The following is a 19999-nucleotide window of genomic DNA, read 5'->3' as shown; positions in this document are numbered from 1 at the left end:
TTTTCTCCTTTTAAACCTGTTTTTAATCTCCTCTTTAATGGTAACTAGCTAAATGTCCGCACTTGTATATTCGTACTGTTATGCGCGAATTTATTAATTTTTAATTAATTTTTTATTTTTAATATTTAAATTATTGATATATTTATATCTATAATTAATATTAATCAATTATAATATAATAAACATAAATTTAATATTATATAAATTATTAAAAGGCATATATCTAAAATGTATTAAAAATATATAAAACATTAAAAAATAATTATTAGTATAAATTTAAATTAATATTCTAAATAATTAAAAAATTATAAATAAAAAGCAAAATAAAAAATAAAAAATATACTTTCATTTAAAAATTGTAATCAATTCATTTTAAATATAATATTATTAATTAATACATTTTATTATTTTCTAATTTTAATATTTAAAGTTAATTTTAAAATTTTAGACAACTAAATAAAATTTTTGGAGTGCAATAACATAAAATTATTTAAATAAAATTATGTAAATTATGCATTAATTATACATTAATAAGTTTAATATAGAAGATATTTAAAGAGATAATGTTGTAATAATGATGTAAAATTTTCTTCAAAAGTGAAGGCAAGTTTAAAATAGTAATAATGATATAAAATTTATATTTATTATTTAATTAATATAAAGTAAATTACAAAATTTATGTTTTCATAAAAAGTAAAGATATTTTAGTAATTAAAAATAAAATAAAAAAGTGAAGTATAAATTAACATATATTATTTTTCATAAATTAATTAAAATTTATAAAAAAGCAATATAAAAATATTTTAATAATGTATTTAATCATAAATACCTTAATTTTTAAAAATTAATTTTTAAATAACAAAAATTAAAATAGTAATGTTGATAATAATGATAATTAAAATAAAAATAAATAATAAATAATTAGTATAAAAAGAGTTATAAACTATTTTTTGTGGAGGGTGATATGTGATAAATAATATTTTTACATAAATAAATTTATAAAAAAAATCAATATAAAAAAAATTTTAACAAATGCATTTAATCTCAAAGGCATTAATTTTTAGAAATCAAATTTTAAAGAAAATAATAATTTAAATTATAAAAATTAAGGTAATAATATCAATAATACTGTCATACTTTACCCCTCTGTAAGGCATAACATGATTCCGTAGTATACCTAATGAATTACCGACTTTGTCTATCGATAACCCATTAAATACACTATAGGAGATTTTAAAACAATTTTCTTACTTTTTGAAAGTGGTGAGCTTTTCTAGCAGGTATTAAAAAACATTTACTTGAGTGCCGGCTGTATTTGAGAAGATCGAAAATTTTACCTGTGGAAAATACTTCCAAATATATCACTTCAACCAATCTCAACCACCATTACAACTCAAGTCAATACAATTTTCCCCAAACTCTACAATTTAAAACAATTTCCATAGTTCATAATTCTCAATTCAATTATTCTAAAAAATAATAATAATTCATCTCATTTGCATTTCATTGAAGAAAAGTTTATTTACATTTATTAGTCTAAATTTACATCAGAAAACCCAAAATAATATTATTACAAAATCTGTACAACTGCTCATGACCAATTTACAAATGTATATACAGTTAATTACATCAAAATAAATATGTACAATCAGAGTATAAAATTATACCCGACAAAAGGTCCAGAAGTAGCTCTGAAATCCTCAGCAGCTCACTCCGCTGCTCTACTAGTCTCTCTATCTGCGATAGCAATAAACAGCCATCGCTGAGTACTATGACTAGTACTCAGCGATGCACAATATACTAAAATAAAATATTATGCATAAATCAAATCACATTTATTTAAATATGGTACTGAAAATGAAAACAAATATAAAACACAATTTATAATTTTTATCAAAACAGTCTCATTTCGGAAGTCCTTAAATAGATTTCATAAAACACATAGTTATATCATGCCATACAATGTTCATCTCAATAGCTGGAGGCTTATAAGGAATCTCAAGGCTAGCTAGCTCAATCTATGGGTACCCATTCAAATTTCTTCCTCTACTGGCACACACTTCAACACTTCAGTTTGAGAGGGAATTCAAAATTTAAAACTAATTCCTCCCACTAGTCAAGCTAGTGAGGTATTCAGATATGTGGTAATGAAACTTTAGTTTCAAAACTATCTTAACAATTTACTAAACATTTATTGACAATTCAAACACATACAATTAAATTTCTAACAATTTAGGTCAAAAGTATATTGTACATTTCAATCACTTTTTTGCAATACAATTGGATCATAATTCATATCATACACTTTGCAAAAGAAATTTAAAGAAACTTTTATGTTGTGCACAAACCTTGTGCGAGTCGCCTCTAGGCCTTGAATCGATGTCTCGGGTTCTTTCCCGGTATTCTTTTCAACTGAAACATACAATTTTACAGTATTTCAGTATCATAACCTGTAATAAATTCAATAATAAATTCACAATTACTTATGTCTAGCTCTAATATGTTTAATTTAATGTTATTTGAATTTTGCGTTTCGGGGTTACTATTCATGACACCATTCAAGTCAAATTGTTGATTTTCTTATGCTTAATAGGTATGGAAATTTCAATTTCACCCACATACCACATTTTGGTTACCAAATTTATTGGTTTTAGTTGCCCCTTCAATTTTTTTAGGTCTTTCAAGTACAATTTTAAATTTTCAAATTTGGTATCTTATTTTGCACTGTTCCATTAGTTAAGTTGCTAAGAAAATTTTAGCAAAGTGTTCTTCATAAAAGTTATTCCTTATTGTCTTAACTTTAATTTTCTTTTTGAATCACTCCATTCGGAGTTTTGTAGCCCAAGATATGGCCATTTGAACATGGCTAGCCAGATTGGTCTAACCTAAATTTCTGGGCACTTGCTTTGGTTCTGACAGTTTTGGACCACTAATTTTAGGTGGCAAAATGACTGGGTTATGGGCAGAATTTGAGTTGGTGTTCTCATAAAAGTTGTAGTTCTATATCATACCTTTCCAATGCCACAAAAATCAGGTCATTTAGATCTATCTAGCCCAAGTTATGGCCAAATGAACAGTTGATCATTTTAGTACAGTGGCAGTGCACAACACTCGAGTTTGACCTAATTGTTCACTATGTTAATGTTATTTTCTAGGCATGGTTTCTAAATGAAAAATGTGTCATTACGTGTCTATTTTCATTCTCAATTGGCTTCACACCAATTGGGTTGGTAAATTTTCAGTTTTGATCCCTAAAAGAGTCTTAAGTCAAGCTGCCAGAATAGTGACCCTACCCAATCCGAATTGCAATTTCATTCTATTAATTCATACACATAACAAATGGTCCCAATTGACCATTTCTCACCTCAATTAAGGTCATTTGCATCAATTGACCATTTTCTACAATTTTTCTCTCAATTTTAAGAGGCTTAAGAACCCTAATTACACAATTGTGCAATCTAATACAATTAAAGTTTATAATCAACTTCTATACACCCAACTCAACTTAAATAACACTTCAATTCTATCAAAATCATGAAATTTCAATACCCCTTAATGCTGGCCGAATTTCCTTTCCAGTCCCCCATAATTGTTTTCTTTTAATTTTAAGTTAATTTCTAGGTTAACTTAACTAAGAACATGAAAATTTAACAAAAGATGTCAAGTTTAAGTACTAACCTTTGTTTGATCTTTACTTCTTCAATTTCTTCCTTTTTCTTCCTTTCTTTCCTTCCACAATCTTCTTCTCAAGTGAAGATAACAAGCTTTAATCAAAGAAATTTGGGGAATTTATGGGTAATTTAGGGGTTTAAGAGCTTGATTTCATGCTTTAATGGAGGTTTTTGGTGAGAGAACAAATGAGAGAAAGAGAGCTACGGAAATTTGGAGAAGAAGAAGAAAAAAAAATGTCTTTTTAATTTTATTTTTATCTCCATTTATGCCATAATTGACTTAGTCAAAAATTTGGGTAAAATAATTTTAATTTTAACATCATTCATGATGTCACCTAATGATGTAATAATCCATTTCTTTTTTCTTTTTCTTTTTCTTTAATTTTTTTCATAATTTTTTAATTTAATTCTCGATTCTAAAATTTTTATTTCTCCAATTTTATTGGACAGTTAGGTCAGGAGTCATCTCTAGGGGTGAATTGACTAAATTGCCCCTCGCCGGTCTGATCCGGTTTGCAAGTAATTCGATATTTATTTCGGATCTTTGACCTAATTATTTGACCTGCTTAACAACTCTTTTCTGTGATTTTCTCTTTTCCACTGCGTTCACAAAAGTCCTAAGGACTGCGCCGTCACATTTTCTAGTTCAGAATTAGGGTTACGATGGCCTTCGCAGTCACTTCTCGGGAAGGTCACTCATCGCTGTAACTTCCGACTCATTTAACATTTTATTTTCTGTTTTTTCTTATTTATACTTAACTATCTAACAATCACTAATTATTTGTATTTATGGCTTATCTAGGTATCTTAGATGTGGTTCTAATTCTCTTAATTGTCCGGACTGACACCGATCACCGGAACAGTAAAATATACCAGGTTATGTAAATAGGGGTGTTACAAATACTAATTAAAAGAAAAATAAAAAAAATCAAATAAGTAGCATAAAGAGAGTTATACACTTATTTTTTTATGGATAGTAATATGTGGCAAATAATATTTTTTATAAATAAATTTGTAAAGAAAGTGATATAAAAAACTTTTAAATAATACATTTAATCAGAAAAAAAATAATAGTTTAAATCATAAAAATTAAAGTAGTAATCCTAGTACTAATGATAACTAAAAAAAATTAAATAATTAGTATAAAAAAAATTGATGATATGTAGTAAACTTTTAATAATTAAAAAAAAATCAAATAATTAATTAAAAAAATTATATACTTATTTATAGAGAATGAAGTGATAAATTTTGTGAGAAAAATATCACGTGGTTGTAAATGAAAATACATATTTACTTTTTTTTTAATAAAAAAAAATAATGAAAGAATTTGTGGTATATATATACTTTTTTTGTTATTTTTTTAATTTTTTCTAATAATTCTAAAGTTCGTATTCGTTTATAAAATATTTTACAAACATCTCTTCAAATATATCTTTATTGATAAATTTTAAATTAATGTATTATCTTCTTAATGAAGTTTATTATAAAATCATTCTTTCTTGTTGAAGAGGTTTTATATGTATTTATTAATAAATTATTTTATTTTTTAAATTTGATGATTATTTAATGAAACTCATAAAAGGATAATAAAATTAAAGAAAGGATGAAACAACCACTCATTCCTAATGTACATACTTTATTAATATTATTAAATTTTTAATTTTATTTATGTAAAAATATAATAAGTTATATATCTATTTTTAATTAATAAAACGTATTTTTCCATTAAAAAATCATTATTAAAAAACGTAAGCTCAAGTTACTAAGTTTCATACGTCATAAATTAATAAAGTAATAAAGTACTCGTTAAAAAAATTGATAAAGTAAGCTTTATATAAATTCACTTTAACTGCTTTCCTCTGGAAAAAAAAATCACTTTAACAAGTTCCACGCACTGTAAATATATTGAATATAATTATAATAAAATAATATATATATATATATATAATATTCCAGCGGAAAGTGGAAACCGATTCGTTTCACGAGTATTTTCATATCCTGTGGGGTGTAATCCAGATTCTCCAATTACTTCAAATTTTGAAGCGATGAAGAACCAATCAATAGGTGACTATGGTCCATTATCCCATTCTTGGCCTTGGAATTGGAGATCAGAAAATATGGATTCTTTTTTTCTTTAAATGAGACTAGAAAAGACGAGAAAATACTTGTTGGAGGCACCACTAAATAAACATGAAAAACAACATTCTTTCACCTACACATGAACAACACTTGATAGCAATTGGCATAGAAGACAATCCCCAGTTGGACTTCGCCTTTTTCTTGGGGTCTCCTATGCCATTCTCTTTTAAGAAAAACCATTAATTACAGTAATTTGATGATGCTAATTCACATAAAAAATTAAAAAGCAAGACGATGAGCCATCTTCCTTTGGAGCCAGATTGCAAAAAACAGACACTATCAGAAGAACAAGATTGAAACCAGTTGCGCAATTTAATTTAGTTCACCAACATATGGTCAAATCCTCCCCCAGCCTGAAGCCCTGGGACCCGATTCATTCCAACATTGTGAAGCAACTGCTGCAGCCATCGTCTTGTTGTTGGATCTTCCTGGAAGCATTAGGAGACCACAAATATTATGAATGTGCCTTAAAAGACACTAAATTAGTCAAAATTTGGGAAAAAGGGTGTTATTCATCTTTTGGAACTTCATATATAAATATTCCATTTCATAAATTGAAAAGTGTTGCTCAGACCAAATAACCTGTTCCCAATAAAAATATATATATAGTAAATGCAAATTATGCAATCATCATGCTGCAAATGTCACCAAGTTACTTTAGTCAACTATACTGCCATAATCTCCATTTAACACGATCCTAGGAAACAATTACCACCTCAAGAGTGATAAAACCATTCTGCACCTAAAATCAGATTATTGTCAAACATAGAGATATCGGTACTTGAAATTTTAGCCAGTTGTCCAATCATGCCTAACTGTGTTCATGCATGCACCATAATGAACAATAGGATAACAAGCACAAAAACTACCTCACTAGCTCGGAAAACCAAGTAACACGCATACTTGTTTTCCTCCTAGCTTGGCATTATTGTAACGTATAAATTGTGGAGCATTCTTAGAAGCCAAAATCAACTACTCTATATCCCACAGCAGATCAAAATTCATTTTTAAGAGAAACAAGCTTCATATTTCACTTCATCAGCAGATCAAGAAGTTTGTTTTGACATCACAAATTTCAAAAGCAGTACTTACACGAAGGCAACTACTGAAAGTAGCATCTCTAAGCATGTCTGGCAGGCAACTTCTTAGTGCATCACAAGCCCTGAATTTCCAAGACCATAGAGTATAGGAAATGTAAGCATGAATAGAAATGAATGTTTGATAACAGCTGATGAAGAAAAAGAAGAGAGACAGCAGACTTTTTGGAGTCACAATTGATTTGGCATCACTACCTTGGGTTATCTGACAGTCGAAGATAACATCGAATAATATGTTTTAACAACCGAGATGAGGGTTGTTCAGCAAGTGCTGCAACCATGTTCCCCAGAACTCGACCAACTGCAAAAAACCGTTCTGCTGTAGTGCAAATATAATCCAAGCCCACATCATCCAACAAAATCTTCTGAACTATAAATGTTGCAACCTGCCATCAGAAAAAATAATTTTCTAAAGGCTAACACAGGCAAATACCAAAACAAGAACTGTGCTTACATGTCCGCAACTTTGCATTTTTAGAAATTGCTACTCAGTGTTGTTTCAGGAATTCTAAACAATCAACTTCATACAGTTTTAGCAGAAAAACACATTATTGGCCCAGCTTACATAAAACAATTGTTAAGAAACAAAGATAAAGACGAAAACTTCTCAGGAAATTCATATTAGTAATCACGGCATTATTGCTAAAAGCGATCATGCATTTGCAAAAACAAAAGGAATTTACATATTTTTCATTCTAAAGGGACATTTCAAGATGATGATATACTATATAGAAATATCAAGGAATAACTTGTAAGGTTCACTCCGTTGAGGTATACATCATCAAAGACAACATATTTAAGCAGACAGAGTTGAGACTGCTACAACTGAGCCTCTAATAACAAGTCTTCCAATCCAAGTAACTAAAGTATCATCCAAGTAATGTACTGGCTTCAATATCTCAGGTTGGAAGAGGAAACACACTTACACTTTCTAAAAAGTTAATCAAAATGTTCTCTTCATTAAGAACCAAAGTTTTTAAGATATTGAACCGAGATATTTGAAGACATTCTTCTAATGACTGAAAATTTACTTTTAAGGAACCAAACTGAACAAAATTCATTATGAACATATGCATGAATTTATTAGGCAAAGAATAACAAATTTTCAAAAGGAATAAATGGTGCAACAGATTGAGCAGTAGTTTCTAGCTAATTGGGAAAACAAAATAAGTAAATCGACACCCAACTGTTTTTGATAATTCACTGCCCATCTCCATGGTACGCAGACACAAAGGAATTATTTCAGTTGAGAGCAGGAAACTAATAACTTCTGTGTCATCAACCTGTTAAGAAGATCAAAATTACAAAATATATAAGATCGGAAGTGAAGTGATAAAAGGCAACAACCATACCATAGAGATTAATGCACCAATTAAACTGAACATACAATATTTTTCTATGTGGTTTGTGAGAACATTTGTCCCAAATACAAACATCTTGTTGAGTTACGACAGATAAAATCATGATGTGTGTAGATATTGCACTATCTCATTAGAATGAATAAATATAAATTGATGGATAAATGAATGAAACATGAACTTGAGCAATAGAACATCAGTGGACATCAGTAAAGATGTACCTTCACGAGGGCACCAATGACACCTAAGCTGGTAAGCCTCAAATACTCAAAAGGCCTTGACTTGCTAGTTGTATTAAGGAATGGGTAAAGATACAAAGGTATATGAGCTGAAAAGGGAAAAGCATCAGTTGGAAGAATCACAAATATCTTGTTAGTTGAACTAAGTCATCCCCAAGGAGCTAATGGAAAAATGATGCTTCCCATGAATGAAATTCCTTTACTTCAAATGGAGAAGATGCAACAAAGAATAAGAAAATTTTTTTCCCTCAAATGCTACGCTGGTGAGAGAACAAGAATAAGAACATTACCATTGAGGAACAACATCCTTGTGTCTGGATGAGAGGCTACACACTGTGAGACAACATAAAAAGATTACAAAACATTCCAGTTGTCTTCAAACCAAAAAAATACAAAAACATACAGCAACTCAGAAGACTAAACTTTCACCCACAACATCTGAGCGAGTAATTTTCAATGCAAGAGAAGTGAACAAGCAGCTGGCTATGAAATGCAAATTAGATTAGACGTTGAAGGATTCTTGTGGTTCTAGTGACGAAGAAATGAAAGGCCTCTCTTTCTTTCATGATGATTAGGAGATATTTTGTCACAAGATTTAACTTTTAAGTGAGAACCCAAAGCATAAAGTCATTAGCAGAACATAAAAGTGCCATATCATGTTAACTTTAACTCCTTATTCCTTAACGAACAAGCGTGGCAAATTGACAATACATATGCAGAACAAACTTCCAACTAAAGCAAACTACAGTATCAATTATAATATATCATATGATAATTTAAAAACTATATATATAAAAAAAGAATAGAAAAAGAAATGTTTGACCTGTAGAAGAGCAAGAGCATTGCAAACTCGATTTGATTGTGCAGGAGAGAGGTTTGGTGGCGATAAAACTGGATATATTGAAACTATCTCCTGCAATTAAGAAATAAAATTCGAACATTATGTAAATAGCATGTAAAAAGAAATCTGATGTTCATTCACTTCCTAACAAAAACAGGTACTATGTAACGAGCTCAATATAAAATGTGTCCGTATATTTTGCCTATTAACCTCCAAATAGAAAAACCTCTGAACCACATATATATCATAAGTGCAACAGACAAGCGGAAAGATTAATTTAAAAAAAATCCACAAAAGACAAGAACTCCTACGCACTATGTTCCATTCTGTCATGTGGCAAAGAATTTTGTTGCAACAAATCTATGATTTTGTCTTCACAACAGAGCTACAGAAGAGGTTAAGCAATTCCATATATCAATTTGAGAAGAGGAATTAGAAGCTTTCAAGGAAGTTCCGCTCAAATAAATTGGACAACACAATGGCTGAATTTATCTAAAAAATGAACAAGAAAAAAGTAAGCAAACAAAGAACTAGATCAAATAACAACTTCAAATGGCATACCTGTAACAGTGCAGCAATAGTACCAAAAGAATTCCACAACAGTGGAGCCAAATCTTGAAATAATTCTCTCTTCTAAAAAACAAAAACCAAAAAGAACAGAAGTTTATTAGGCATACCTGCATGAGTGCAGCAATAGTACCAAAAGAATTCCACACGAAAGGAGCCAAATCTTGAAATAATTCCTTGTTCTAAAAAATGAAACCAAAGGCAGACAACAGTTTATAATTACAGCACACAAATTGTTCAGAAACAAATTGCATCCGCTTAAAGGAAAAAACATTGGTAAAATCCATACACAAAATTAATGCAGTTTTGAAGAAATGTAAATCACTTCAACCATGATTCTATTTCTTTTTAATAATAAAGGGGAAACAGGAAAGAAAGTTTATGTGAAATTCATACTTGGCCCTTTTCATGTGTATATGGCTAGCCAAATCAGAAGGCATGAAAAATCAAACTAGTGGATAGCCTGGGCCCAATTGTTTTATGAACTTATTAATGATTGCAGTCACTTACAATATAAGAAGAATAGTTGGGTTATTCTTACAATAGTAGAAACCTAAAAAGAAATGGTAAGTTTTGCCTCTATATAAGCTTTACCTTGGTAAAAAGTTTTCAACAGACAATCCTCTACAACTATTCTCTCATTGAGCCACATATTCCAGCAATATTAAAAAAATACTTCTTCCCAAGTGATTAAACTGAGTTCTAATTGAACTTCTAGAAGTCTTAACAGTAGCAAAATTAGGATTCTAAGATGAAAATAGTCTATGTGCCAATGGAAGACTTGCTAAGAAATAAGGAAAAAAAAAAGTTAAGGCAACACAACTGTAAGTTAGCATAAAAGGATACTAAATTTGTCACATACTTGTCTTTTAGAATAATCCATCTTTTGAACGGAGTAGCACCTAAATACAATTGCAATCTAGTAACATGGTTAAATACTGCCAATACCTGATATGCAACCTTAATGTAACATGAACAAATCAATCCCCCAAAAAAAGCAAAGGCATCCAAAAACTAAATTTCAGCAGCTGAATGGCCATATAAAAGAAAATGGCACTCCTTATAAAGTTAAGGCCAATGGTAAGGGAAATCATGCACAGCCACCTATCCCAGCCATTCCCGCAATGCAAGCGCAATGGACCTGTGCATTGCACAAATGGCTCAGATGAGATGACTAAGCACTACTGCCTGCAGTGTCCTACAGGGTGAAGCATGGCAACTAATATGGATATTCAAATCCAGTTAGGATGTTTGCTCCAAGGCTGCCCTCTTCTACCAATTTTAGGTGCCAAAACCAATCTGCTCAAAACAAAGCTATTTAACAAGAACAACAACATATGAGTGAATATCCAAGACAAAAATATCCTAGAAAATTTGTAAACCAGTCGTATTGTAAGAAAGAGAGGCCAAATCCATAAATACACTATCTATCTAGCCAAATTTATCACTGATACACTATAAAATAATCAAATATAATATATATCCATTTTATTTATAAATATACCCCCAAGGAATGTTCTCTAGAATATACTGAGAAATATGCTCCTATCACTTTTCCCTATAAATAGGGTCAGTTAAGGATAGAAAGGGTTCCTTTCTTTCAGACTTCTTCTTTCTTTCCTCTCTACTGTACTGTGCTACTACCCTTCTAATTTGAGCATCGAAGGATCCTCACCAGGTACCTCCCTAGTGGACCTCTAATCCTTTTTTTTTTTTTCCTCTACTTGCAGGTTCCTTATAGTTAAGACGATGAAAGTGGGACCATATTAGTGAAGCAACGGTTTCAAGCTTCATCAATCAAATTGTATCACCACAACAAAGACATTAGTGAAGGCATGCTGGAAACTGAATTGCAATAGCACATTGAAAATTAAATATGAAAGACTGTTTATTAGAGGGGAATTAGAGGAAACGAGGAGGAAGGAAAGGAAATCAATCTAATTTCTTATGTTTTGGTGTAGAGATGAGGAAAGGAGAGGGGGAAAAAAAAAAAAAAAAAAAGGAGAAATGAAAGGAAAGGAGGGGAAATTACCCATTTAACATTTGTTCCCACAATGGACAGAAATTAATGAAATAGAAATTCCTAAGCTCCGATTCTCGAACTTCCATATCTAAAATCTTATCTATAGAAATAAGAATCTTCCTTCTAAGGGCATAATGATATAAGTTTTTGCTTTCTTCCTATCTCTCAATTAACATACGAACACAATCAAAAAGAAATTCAAATAATTTTCTTTACAATTCACTTCCCTCAAACAATTTCCCTTCTTTTCCCCTGCACCATAAGAAGCCAAACTAAAAATGCAACTTTCACAGCTCCATTTCCTTTCTATTCTAGTTAAACGCTAAAAACAGCTCCAATTCCTTTCTATTCTATTTAAACGCTAAAAAATTGAATTGAAGTACGAAAAGCTATACAATCGAAGAAAAGACATAATTAATTTTACCTTAGAGAGCTCGAGAAGAGCGTTTTCTCGAAGATCTGGGTTACTTAGGTCGAGCACCAAGTGCTCTGCTGAAGCCATCTTCCGGTCCTTGTTGGCTGGAGCACCGGCGGCAGTAGGAGTGGGGGCGCTGGGGGCACCAAATGGTGAATTCATGGAGAGCGATTGAGGAAGATTCGCCATCCGCGAAGCGCAAATGTCCTAAGTTTCCTTCAGTATTTCGCAGTTTTGTTTTTCACAGACTGGGTTTTTTCGGTTTCTTTCCACAAGGAAGAGATTCGATTGTCATGCAGGAAAGTTTCAGTTTCAGTTTCAATTGTTGCAAATTGGACACGTGCCTTACATGCGCGTGGCCTTCATGTCTGAGCCTTGGACACTTGGTTTTTACTCGCCTTGACATCGTATCCACATCTGCTATAAAATAATAAATCTTATAATAAATAAATGATAGTTAAACATACAAATAAATTAGTAAATAAATAATTATTATTTTAATGTTCACTTATTAAAATATATATATATATATATATATTATTTTTATTCTATGTAAAATTATTATTTTATTATATAATTAGAGAATTACCTATTTTAATGTACATGATTAATAATAATTTTAATATATAAATAATTTTAATTTATATATATTTTTAATTTTGATATATGAAAATTAAATAGTATCTTAAATTTTTTATTAATTATTTTAAATTTTATTTGATTTCATAGTAAAAATATAGTAATATAACAAAATATTAATTAAATATATAGAATCATTTGAAATTACTTTAATTAAGTGATTATTTTTATTATTTTAAATAACAAAATTTTATTACATCCTCTCAATATATTAAAAAAAATATAATATATTTAAATATTTTTTTTGTTTAGTAATATTAATATTATTCTTAAAAGTAATATTAATAATATGAAAAAGCATAAATAAAAAAAATAAAATTATATATATATATTATATAAAATTACAGGTATATATAATAAATATATATATTAAAATATTATAATTTATCTTATAATAATAACTATTTATTATAATATTAAGAGAATAATTATTAAATAATTTATAATTTATATATATATATATAATTAAGAATTAATAACTTAATTATAATTTAAAATAATTAAATAACTAATTAATAAAAATAAAAAAAAATTAATAAAATTAAATAAATTATATTTTGTAAATAAATTGTGAATATATATATCAATATTAAATAAAAATATAATAATGGTAATAATAATATACTTAAAAGAAGGAGAAAAGAGAATGAAGTAGAAAATTTATGTAGCAATATTATAGAAAATGTCATGTAGTAATAATATAAAAGATAATGTTACATATCAATATCTCGAAAATACTTTCTTACTTTATATATATATATATTAAGACGAAAGTGATAATACTATTTATACAATCAATATGACAATGCGTTTTGTGTTAACAAGAAATTTCATATTTTTTTCTATTATGATGAATTTTTATTCTATGTAATTATCACTGATTATTGTAGGACTCACATGAAACCTATCACTATTAACAGTTACAATAAAATTATTATATATGTATTAATTTTATTGTATAATTTTTTTATTATAAAATTTTTATTTGATACAACTGTTATACGATTTAATCATAATCATGATTATCATTAATCATGATAATATTATCTCTATTAATAAAAAAAGTTCAGCTAAAAATTAAAAATAATTTTAAAAAAATTATTCATATTCAAAATTTATTTTAACCGTAAATAAATATGTATAAATACCTGATTTGTAAATTCTCTACGTAAACTATCAACATTTTAATGAATAAAATCAGGGGAGAACTCGAGAAAAAAAATGACACCAAATTTATCTTCAAAAATTTCGGCCTAAGGACTTTACTATTTCGAAATAAATAATTTTTTCTTTTAAAGAAAACTCTAGTGCACAGCGTTGAGGAAGCGAGGAACTAAAAATTATGCACTCTCTAACGGCCAGCACGTTGGATTAAAAGCCAAAACAAGTACTAAAATTGATGCAATAGTATGCAATCAACTCTTGCTTGCTTCCGTCTTTAATAAAATTTTGTATTAGAAACCGCCCGCTAGCTTTGTAGATAGAGAGAGAGAGAGAGAGAGAGAGAAACTTTTCTTGCTTTTTTTCCCCCTTCAATCACTCAGGTTAGACCGAGGTTCCAGTCGCCCTCCTTTGTCTATTCGAGTAAGAAATGTGTCTTCTTCTGCTCGGTTTATGGGTTCCTCTCTTCTCCGTGGGCTAGATTTTTCTATACTTTTGGTTTTGGTTGTTTTGGTTTGCAGATTTTAGGTCTTTCAATGAAGCTCTGCTTGGGTATGCTGCTCTCTTGGGTTCAACATTTGCCTTCTTCTAGGTTGGAGGCCTTCGACCCTAGAAGTACACCCAAAGGAAGGTGATTGTACAATTTGAAGAGACGGCGTTAATTGGTTGCAAGCTTCCATGGCTAGATGAGACTAAGATGCCATGACTGCCTCTTCTCTCCTACATTGACGGTTTATGAGCCGTGTAACCTCCTAGAAGCGTTGACTCCATTATTGTGGGGTGTTCTTTCTTAACTTTGTATGGCCTTATCTAGCCATGCATGGCTTTGGTGGAGGGCATATCTTTTTGGTTTCTCCAGTCTCAATGATGGTCGGCGCTGTGTAGAACAGTCTTTAGATTTTTGCTCTCCTTAGGCTCAGGATTAGGCCGAGTTAAGCTTTAAGCTTTTGCTAGGCTGCTTCTTAGGTTGAGGCTTCTTTGTAGTACTGGTGGCCTTGATCTTAGTAATCTTGTCCAATAAACTTTTATCCAATGTATTTGCAGTTCAAATAATTAAAAAAAAAAAAAAAAAAACTCTTGCTTCTATAGGACAAAATCCTTTTCCCAAAAGGATTTCATTTAATTAGCATGGCTACCGAATTACTCCTTTTATAGGGTTTTTTTTGGCTTTCTCCGAAAAGGATTTATAGCCCAAAAAAAATACATGTCCTTTTTTTTTTTCTCATATTTCAAATAGGATTTCTCTCGTAAGTATTTAGAAAATGTTTAATTTAATTTATAAATTAATTAAATTTATTTATAAATAAAAAATATAAATAAAATAATATTTAATTCAACTTATAAATGAAAAAATTTATTTAAAATAAATCAGAAATTTTACTTATATTTTATCTATTTATTTTAAAATTATTATTTAATTAAATAAAAAATCATATTATTATAATAATTTTTAAAAATATCATCATTATACTCTTTTTTAACAACTACCCCACTTAATTACATATATTTTTTTAGTAATTTTAATAAATTAAATTACTTTTAAATATATTTAAACTAAATATTTAAATTATTTAAAAGATATTTTTAATTAATTTTATCAAATAATTAACTATTTATTTTCAATTTGACTCATAAGTTAAAAATATATTTTAAGTCAAAAATTAAAAAATAAGTAGTCAAATCAAATACTCTCTTAATATTAAATTAAAATTTTGATGTTAATAAAAATATAATTAATATTCTATTTTAATTATGAATTTTTAATTATTAAAAAAATCAAATTCCTTAATTTAATTATTAAATAATAAGTTAAATAATCTATTAATAAAAATTATGACATTCATTAATATGCGGCTATATGGGTTCAATATTTTCAATTGAGTCGATTCAATCACCATATCTTTAAATGCAACATCTATGCATATAATTTAGCAAATAACATCAATTAATCTCATCTCTCATGAGACTATCACATAAATGTATTCATCAATCCTCTTCCTCTGGAAGAAATTGGTTTGAGATTTGTTTATCCTCATAAACCGAGAACTCCGATAAAATCATTGTGTGAATGTTTCAGTTTCTCTTTTTTTTTTTTTACATAAAATTAGAAATTGTTAATAATATTTTCAACTTAGTGAGCTGCCTTGAATCCTTATGCATTGGTATAATATGAATCCTCATGCAATGGAATTGCCCGCAAAATTTAACGATTAATCAATATAAGAATCACTGTTTTAAAACACCCATTCATTATACACACTTCAATGAAAGAACTTATCTATACGCACTCACTCTTTATAGGATCATTATACCATTTTCTTTGTCCACATTTCTCAAATTTGGTACCTTTCTCGAGAAACTGAGCAAATTTTTTTATGGGAAATGCCGAGTCTGGTCAGAATCCCGACTGGATCAATTCCTTTCTCGCCTTCGATTTCATTTTTCTTGCTCTTCGTAGGATGCTTTTGTTGTTTTGATGATGATGGTGGTGGTTGGTTTGTGGCATTGCATGTTAGTTGAAATCGGACTTGGATAGGAAAAAGATTGATGCTTTGAGGTTTGGTTTGGGAGGGAAAATGGAGAGAAGGGCTATTTGGATAAAGAGAAACAGAGAATTTGGTTGAGAGGAGAAGCGAACTCATATTCGAGAGTGCGCGCTAAGAGCAGAAGGCACGTAGCGATTGGCTTTTGAGGCTTTTGAGTTGACTCGAAGGAAGGCAGCTTACATCGCCCCGATTCAACTCGAACCAACTCACTCCTTTTATTTTTATTTTCTTTACATCAAAATATTTTTTTTTTCCGGTAAAATAAAATTTTTTGAATCACAAAGAACAGTTTGGGGTTGAATCAGCTTATCTATTTATATTTTGCTGCCATTTAGGTAGAATTTTTTGCTTATATATTGCATAAAAAAACCTATTATTAGAACAATATATTTATTATATTACTTTTTTAACAGTAATTCAATTTTCATGAATAATTTAACTTAATATTAAAACTTATTTAATAAACAAGTTAAATTTAGAAATAGTTGAACTCCATTTTGTTTTAAAGTCTGTGTAAGCCGCAAGTTTATAAGAAGAATTAGTGTTGCACTGTTCTGGTTTTGGTTTGGTTCTTTGTAAGAATCAAAATCAGAATCGAACTTCGGTTTTTTCGTTTTTTGGAATCAAAAGAGAAATCACATTTAGATTTCGATTTTGGTTTGGTTCTAATTGCTTTCGGTTCTTATTTAGTTCTAATTTCGATTCTATTTTTTGTTTCAGTTTTGGTTACAATTCAATTCAGTTATTAGCTTGTACACTTAAAATTATAGTATTATTGTATTCCTTTTAAAAGGACAAAAATAATTATATATTTCTAACATCAAAATATCAATAAAAATAATAGTAGTAATAATAAAATGATAATATTAATATCAAAATAAAATATTAATAAAGTAATATAAACATAATAACTTATTCAAGAGAAATACTAAAATTAAACTAACAATTCTCACATAAAAATATAAATAATATCAAGTATCCATAGTGTTAGTACTAAGTGAGGATAACTTAATAGGCAAGCATCCTACCCATATACCTTTCACTCATGGCGCTTGGATCGTAACTCTATAAAGAGTTACGATTACGCTTTTGTTAAAAGTTTAAACTTTGGGTATGATGTAAACGCTCGATTCTACATATAATAAGTAACATAATATTTTCATCAAAATTGTAAAATAATAAATCAACAAGTATAATATGAGTTAGAATTAATTTAACCTAAACTAAGAGCACAAAATTATGTAATTTTTTGGCTTTAAGGAAATTCTTTATTATATTTTTATTGAACTATTGAAAGTTAAAATTTTGTTGAATAATATATAATTTTTATCCAATTTAAATTTTAATAGTATTAAAAATAAATTTAATTTTAATATAGTAAATATTGTTTATAAAAATTTTGTAAATTATAATTAAAAAATTTTTAAATTAAAAATAAGATAATTAATGTAATATTAAATTTAGTGAATTCAATTATTAATGCTTACTTTTAAGTATTGTTTTGATTCATACTCTCTACTATGACCACATACCTCATAAAATATTTGATTTGGATCGCACCACTAATATTTTGAATAGGTCATAATTCAATCCCATGAAACAACACATACATAAATTAAGTCACTTTATAATGTATATCTCAATAAATATATTATACTATCTTATACATATTTTTCAATTATTTAATTTTTAACAAGAAAGTATACTACGTGATGAAAAGGTGATTTAATAAGATAATTAATGATAATAAAGTGATTTAATATATTTATAATTAAAAACAATAAAAGTTAATATTGAATTACATATATATACTTATAATTAATAATAAATTAAATATTATATATGTAACACCCCAAAAATATTAAATTTATGATCATTTTTGGTATTTTAATTTTATTTAAATTTTAGGAATTTTTTTTGAGATTTTTCGGATTTTAAAAATCGGGTTCGATTTTCCGAAAATATAAACTTTGATGATTTTTAAAAATTAATTTAAAGACCACGTGGCAAAACTAAAAATATATTTGGAGTCTACGTATTTTTCTGAGTTTTCTGGAATTTTTTTCGGAATTTTTGGACCTCGTTTTGTATTTTGTATTTCAAAAAATTTTGTATTTTGAATCGAACCGGCCGAATCGAACCGAACCGGATCGGACCGATCGAATCGGACCGGTCTTCTTCTCTTTTTCTTCCTCCCGCGCGCGTTCCTTCCTCCTTCCCTCTTCCTCGCGTTTTCTCTCTCCTCCCCACCCCACCGGCCACCACTTGCCCACTCAGCCGACGGCGCGCCGACCCTCCCACCCGGTAGCGCCACCCAAACGGCGAAAACGCGCGAACGCCCCTGCTCGCGCGTCGATTCAGCTTTCCCGGCCAAATCCGGCCGATCCGGCCACCAATTGGACCGGGTCTTGTGTCCAAAATCATCTACTCGGCGAGAGCTTTCCATAGACACCAAGAACGCCGAAATCCATCGAGCGGTTTGTCCGATTTTTGCTCGGGAAGATTTTAGCCCATTTCGACTTTTGGGCTAGATTTCTCGAAAACCGTGAATCCCACGAGAAAACCGAGGCTACCAGCATGCTCCATTCGTCGAGAGCTTCGCAACGACATAAACTTCGAATTTTTCCGACACCGTTTTTCGATGGGTCCCACGGAAATTCGCAGTATTTTTCCGAGTATTAAATGAGCTTAGAAAATTCTGAAAAATTTATGTACTAACCCCCGTGTTATGGGCTTCGTGTAGGTATCCTCGATTCGCGAAATTCGGCGATTGGCCAGGTGCAAAATTAGGCGAACGGACTCGTTCTGGAAAAGTCTCCGAATTGGACCGAGGTTTTGGCTACCCCCCCATTGTCAGACGTCCCGAGTGCGTCCCCGAAGTCGGAATCGGCAAAGGTAAACCCAAACCTTGTTTTTACGTAATTTTCTAGTACTTAAATAGGGTTAAAAATCCCTAAAATATTCGTGGTAGCTTAGAAAATTACGATTCTTTTTGCAATAGCTTAGTAATATTGCTAAGGACCGCGGGGCAAAGTTTTATAATTTTTAGAGCTTGTTTGGGCAGTTTTTGCAAAAATGATCAATAATAAGGACTAAATTGAAATTTTGCGTATTGTGATGGATGACTGATTTGATGGGCCCAGGAGGGGCTGTGTGATATGATTGAACTGTGGATATATGGATTGTGAGTATAGAAGTGTGTTTTGAACCCTTTTGCAGGTTGGGTAGGTCCTAGGTATAGGGGAGACTCTGCCGGATTTTCGGTACGACTTAGGACGTATTGGTCTTTTTCTTTGTTTGTAT

General features: G+C 29.6%; 1 protein-coding gene and 1 long non-coding RNA gene across 3 annotated transcripts; both read right to left on the bottom strand.

Annotated features, from left to right (window-relative positions):
* Positions 1–1490: 1490 nt before the first annotated feature.
* Positions 1491–3935, bottom strand: LOC131174164 (uncharacterized). The gene is made up of 3 exons (XR_009144410.1): positions 3679–3935; positions 2349–2412; positions 1491–1775 (listed from the first exon to the last, which is right to left on the bottom strand). It is a non-coding gene; the product is annotated as an uncharacterized LOC131174164 (long non-coding RNA).
* A 1888-nt stretch (positions 3936–5823) lies between these two features.
* LOC110673392 (uncharacterized) lies at positions 5824–12670 on the bottom strand. Of its 2 annotated transcripts, none has more exons than XM_021836518.2 (9): positions 12360–12670; positions 10023–10094; positions 9328–9417; positions 8795–8837; positions 8487–8593; positions 8095–8190; positions 7103–7293; positions 6903–6972; positions 5824–6238 (listed from the first exon to the last, which is right to left on the bottom strand). In XM_021836518.2, exons 1-9 carry the CDS (start codon positions 12537–12539, stop codon positions 6128–6130), a joined length of 960 nt encoding a protein of 319 aa, XP_021692210.1. In that variant the 5' UTR covers positions 12540–12670; the 3' UTR covers positions 5824–6127. The 2 variants fall into 2 exon arrangements, with proteins under 2 accessions (XP_021692210.1, XP_021692209.1); XM_021836517.2 differs by lacking the exon at positions 10023–10094 and adding an exon at positions 9907–9978 and having other exon boundaries at positions 12360–12667.
* Positions 12671–19999: the final 7329 nt, after the last annotated feature.

The sequence above is a fragment of the Hevea brasiliensis genome, chromosome 15 (genome assembly GCF_030052815.1).
Source record: "Hevea brasiliensis isolate MT/VB/25A 57/8 chromosome 15, ASM3005281v1, whole genome shotgun sequence".
In the NCBI taxonomy this organism is placed as follows: domain Eukaryota; kingdom Viridiplantae; phylum Streptophyta; class Magnoliopsida; order Malpighiales; family Euphorbiaceae; genus Hevea; species Hevea brasiliensis.
Note: the sequence above shows the minus strand (reverse complement) of the source record. Positions and strands in the feature narration are given on the sequence as shown.

What these genes read in the sequence shown, in the direction of transcription:
- LOC110673392 (XM_021836518.2), bottom strand. Translation starts at nt 12,539, where the DNA reads ATGGCGAATCTTCCTCAATCGCTCTCCATGAATTCACCATTTGGTGCC. An exon ending in ATGCTCTTGCTCTTCTACAG is followed by an intron (nt 8,838 to 9,327) that starts GTCAAACATTTC and finishes GTTGTCTCACAG; the next exon opens with TGTGTAGCCTCTCATCCAGA. An exon ending in CGACTGTCAGATAACCCAAG is followed by an intron (nt 6,973 to 7,102) that starts GTAGTGATGCCA and finishes TTGGAAATTCAG; the next exon opens with GGCTTGTGATGCACTAAGAA.